General features: G+C 47.5%; 1 protein-coding gene across 1 annotated transcript; it reads left to right on the top strand.

Moving 5' to 3' along the window:
- The first annotated feature begins 325 nt into the window (after positions 1-325).
- b3gnt2l (UDP-GlcNAc:betaGal beta-1,3-N-acetylglucosaminyltransferase 2, like) lies at positions 326-2,450 on the top strand. The gene has a single exon (XM_038985420.1). The coding sequence runs from the start codon at positions 541-543 to the stop codon at positions 1,858-1,860; it is 1,320 nt and encodes a 439-aa protein (XP_038841348.1). The 5' UTR covers positions 326-540; the 3' UTR covers positions 1,861-2,450.
- Positions 2,451-4,557: the final 2,107 nt, after the last annotated feature.

Raw genomic sequence — 4,557 nt, forward strand, 5'->3', positions numbered from 1 at the left:
CCTCTACACTCTCCGCTTGACTGTCTTCCTGTTCTACTTTAGTTTCTGCAAATCAGCCAACTCCTTTACTTTTCCTTTTGTGTCCGCCGCTTGCCCTTGTGGCAGAAGTCATTGTAGCCAGCTAAGGCTTTGGAGCACAGGACTGAGACTAGCCTATAGCCAAACAGAGGGATAGAATACTTAAAAGACAATTCGATGGCAGATAGTTTGGATTCTTTACTAAGCTGTGAAAGACAAGTGCCTCTACAACTAGACAAAAGGGACACTGACTTTTTACAGATTTGTTTTCTTTCTCGTCACCAGGCAAAACACAAGACAACAGGCACTGAAGAACCAAACTGGAGGATCACAAACAGGATTGTCTGGAATATCTGGATGGTTCTGTTCCGAGAACCCTGCCTCCATTCTAGAACCCTGCCTCCATTCTAGAACCCTGCCTCCATTCTAGAACCCTGCCTCCATTCTAGAACCCTGCCTCCATTCTAGAACCCTCCCACTCCCATGCTGTACTGCAGGTGAACCCCATCCAGGACCCAGAGGATGAGACGTATCCAGGCCCTCGTCGTCATGGCCTTCCTGTGCAGCCTCTGCCTCATCTTCTTGTACTCCTCACTCAACCTCCATCTGGCCCACAGACACAGAGGTCTCAGCCAACTCCAGGTCTCAGCCAACTCCAGGTCCGAGGCCAGCTTTGAAACCCTGTCCACCAAGCCGGTCCCAACGTACCTCAGACTGACCCCCACCAAGGACAGTACAAAAAGTGTCCCTACTCAGTTCACTGTTAATCCTACTCCCGATCTTCACCAAGCTGCTGTCTTTGCCGCCATCAAGAAGGCTATACCTCAGAACACAGCCTATTGGAACCGCGTGTTTTACTCTGGCATGGGACGACTGGACAAGGGGGGGAACTCAACAAGACAGGAGGGACTGGACTGGTCCCATTGCCGACACAACCCTGAGCAGCTGCGGACAAACATTCATGACTTTACTTCCTATCCAGAACTCCACCAGGACTTCCTGCTTGGGATGGAGTGTAGAAACCCTCCTATCCTGATTGACCAACCAGAGAAGTGCACCTCGGAAGACGGAGAAACCTTCCTCCTCTTCGCCATCAAGTCGACCCCGAGGAACTTTGAGCAGAGACAGGTGGTACGGGAGACGTGGGGGCGAGAAGCGGTGTATGGAGGAGGGGTCAGAGTTCGTATAGTGTTCCTGCTGGGATCCTTATCATTGGAGGAGCCCGACCTGAGCCAGCTACTGGTGTTTGAGGCGCGTCACCACGGCGACCTCCTCCAATGGGACTTCCACGACTCGTTCTTCAACCTCACACTGAAGGAGCAGGTGTTCTACAGGTGGGTCCTGAGCCGCTGTCCTAAAGTCTCCTTTGTCTTTAAAGGGGATGACGATGTCTTCGCCAACACTGAGGCCATACTGGGCTACCTGCAGTCCCTGGAGCCTAACAAGATCTCAAAGCTCTACCTGGGCCAGATGATCTCCACTGCTAGTCCCCTCCGCGACTCTAAAAGCAAGTACTACATCCCCCCGACCTTCTACGACGGGCCTTACCCTGCGTACGCCGGGGGAGGAGGCTACCTCTTCTCGGGGTCGTTGATCAGACAGCTTTACAGCGTCTCCAAGTTCCTCCCTTTCTACCCCATCGACGACGTTTACTCCGGGATGTGCTTCAATGCACTGGGAATACTTCCAGAGGCACACAATGGCTTCCAGACGTTTGACATACGCGAGCAGGACCGGGAGAACCCGTGTGTTCATAAGAATCTGCTGCTGGTGCACCGGCGGAGCCCTCGGCAGATCATTCGACTGTGGAGGAGCATACACAACCCCGTGCTCATATGTTAAGGGCTTTCACTGAGCCTCGGTGGTAGATGTTGACCCCCTCCCCTCCCCCCCATCTCACCACTGACACAGGGTCAGATGTTAAATAACCAATTTCCTCTATTCATATGCTGAACTATGGTTGCACATTTTTTGGGAACTCTCAAATTCCCTCGTTTTTCAGAAACCCCGGTTGGAGGGTCCCTGGATTTCCTGCTTCTTCCTTCCTGATTTGCGGGAATCTGCCAACCGGGATTCCGTAAAACCAGGGAATTTATTGAAATTTTGCAACCCGGATTTTTGCAGCTGACCACACAAGCCATGTTCAAATGCTGAATGGCCTGATTGAGCCAGATGTCTTTCCACCCCCTAATGGTTAAGATCTGATCTGAGGGCCTTATCTACCTCTTTAGCTTCACTCGGGGATGTTTTCCATGACGATGGTTGCAAAAATCCATTAACTTTCCCAAAATGTTAAGGTTTTCTAGAAATCCTGGTTGGAGAATTCCAGATTTCCTGTTTTATTCGCTCCTTGTTTTTTCTTCTTGAAAACCAGGGGATTTTTGCAGCCCGAGTCACGACACTCTGGCTGAACAACGATGCACTGGAACTGTTTCTGCAGACGGACTGGAGGGGGTGGGGGGTACTTGAGGACTGGAGTGGGGGGGGGGGGTACTTGAGGACTGGAGCTGGGGAAACCTCTGTTCTAAATTGCACCCAGGACTGAGGACAATAAAATGTTGCATACTTTGTAAATTATGAAAATGTTTTATTTTTTGAGGTGGATATAAAAAGAAGTGTATGACATTACGTGTAACTGATCGTCTGGATATTCTCCTCAGGGGACTAGGACTGTTCTTTTCATTGTGCGAAAATGTAATAAAATACTGTGAAACTCACTGGTGCTTTCAAAACAACTAGGTCAAATGTCAGTGATCTAGAATGATTTCCCCCCCACCCAAGTGAAATGACTGTTCAAATTTTTTCCCCCAGTGGTCTTGGAAATCTGACTTCATGAATGTTCGAGTTCAGTTGTCTTGAACGTGGCCCAAAAAAATTCTTGCAGTCATTTAACTTGAAACTTTTCATTGTGTGTTATGGGGAGGCGGTTATTTAACTAGAATGTAATAAACTGAGCGGCTTGGCGGCTCATGTTTCGGAGGATGCATGTACGTATGAGTTGAGCGTCGCAGCGATTTTTAAAACGCACCACCATGTATTGTCAAACTGCTCGTCTCCACAGCATGTTGTAATCATCAACAGTTCATTACGTATAGGCTTTGTGTGCTGTCCCCCCCCCCCCCAACCAAATAATCAGTCATCTGTTTTCAGGATGTTTATTCAGTAACCTGGACACATTTTAATAAACTCAAAGAAACTCAAACGCCATAGACCCCGATACCAAAAAGCTAGAAAACTATGCATACGAAACGAGTGGGAATCTACAGTATTACCTAATAACCTTTATAGAGGAAGTAGGCAAAACAAAGAGTTCTAGGTACGCATGACAACACCACTGGTATGGGTAGATGGTTAAGTCATTTTCAGTCCTATATCCCCCAGCATGCATTACTCAGGTATGATTAACCAGTGAGCAAAACTGGTTTTAATGCCTTTTGCTCATTGGGTAGACTCCTGTGGACCATTCAACTACTCCATTGTTGAGCGAGCAGGAAAATCTTGATTATCATGTTTAACAAAGACCAAAGATCAACAGACTAACTCAAACCTCTCCCCTGGGTCTCCCAGATGTTTTACCATTTTGTTATAGCCCTGAACTAGCTCACGGCGTCACAGTATCAAGGGCTTGATAATCATGTGTGTTAGCTCTGAAATAATTCAAATACACTGGTAAAGGCTGGGTGTCGCCGAAGGAGGGGTTAACACAAAAAATACAGGACTGACTGGGTCAGACTCTCATTCATTCAAAGCACACAAAAAACTAGAGGCCCATAGTGGTCAATTAGAACAAAACCATCCTTAACATTAGTCCCTCCCACTACTGGGAATAAAGCTAAGAATTCTAGCCCGGTCAGAATACCAGAAAAGAATTCTAGCCCGGTCAGAATACCAGAAAAGAATTCTAGCCCGGTCAGAATACCAGAAAAGAATTCTAGCCCGGTCAGAATACCAGAAAAGAATTCTAGCCCGGTCAGAATACCAGAAAAGAATTCTAGCCCGGTCAGAATACTATAACTCTATGCAGAACAGTAGAATACAAAGTGTGCAGCAACAGTCCCATCTGCCTCTCCTCTCCTCCTGCTCCAGCCTAGGACACTTTCAACATGGCACAATGTTGTGGAACGTTCAGATAGAAATAGTTTATATAGAACAAACATGCCTCTCTGACATGAAGCAAAAGGAATCATGTCAGTTCTATTTGTGACATTTCTACCTGCAACGCTGTACAGTGTTTTCCTGCAGACTGAGTGTACACACCAAATGGCACCCTATTCCATATAGGGTGCACTACTTCTGTCCAGAGCCTAGAGTCGGGAATAGGGTTCCATCTAGAGTAGGGAATAGGGTTCCATCTAGAGTAGGGAGTGCCATCTAGAGTAGGGAATAGGGTTCCATCTAGAGTCGGGAATAGGGTTCCATCTAGAGTAGGGAGTGCCATCTAGAGTAGGGAATAGGGTTCCATCTAGAGTCGGGAATAGGGTTCCATCTAGAGTAGGGAATAGGGAATAGGGTGCCATCTAGAGTAGGGAATAGGGTGCC

Source organism: Salvelinus namaycush, unplaced genomic scaffold (genome assembly GCF_016432855.1).
Source record: "Salvelinus namaycush isolate Seneca unplaced genomic scaffold, SaNama_1.0 Scaffold331, whole genome shotgun sequence".
NCBI lineage: Eukaryota > Metazoa > Chordata > Actinopteri > Salmoniformes > Salmonidae > Salvelinus > Salvelinus namaycush.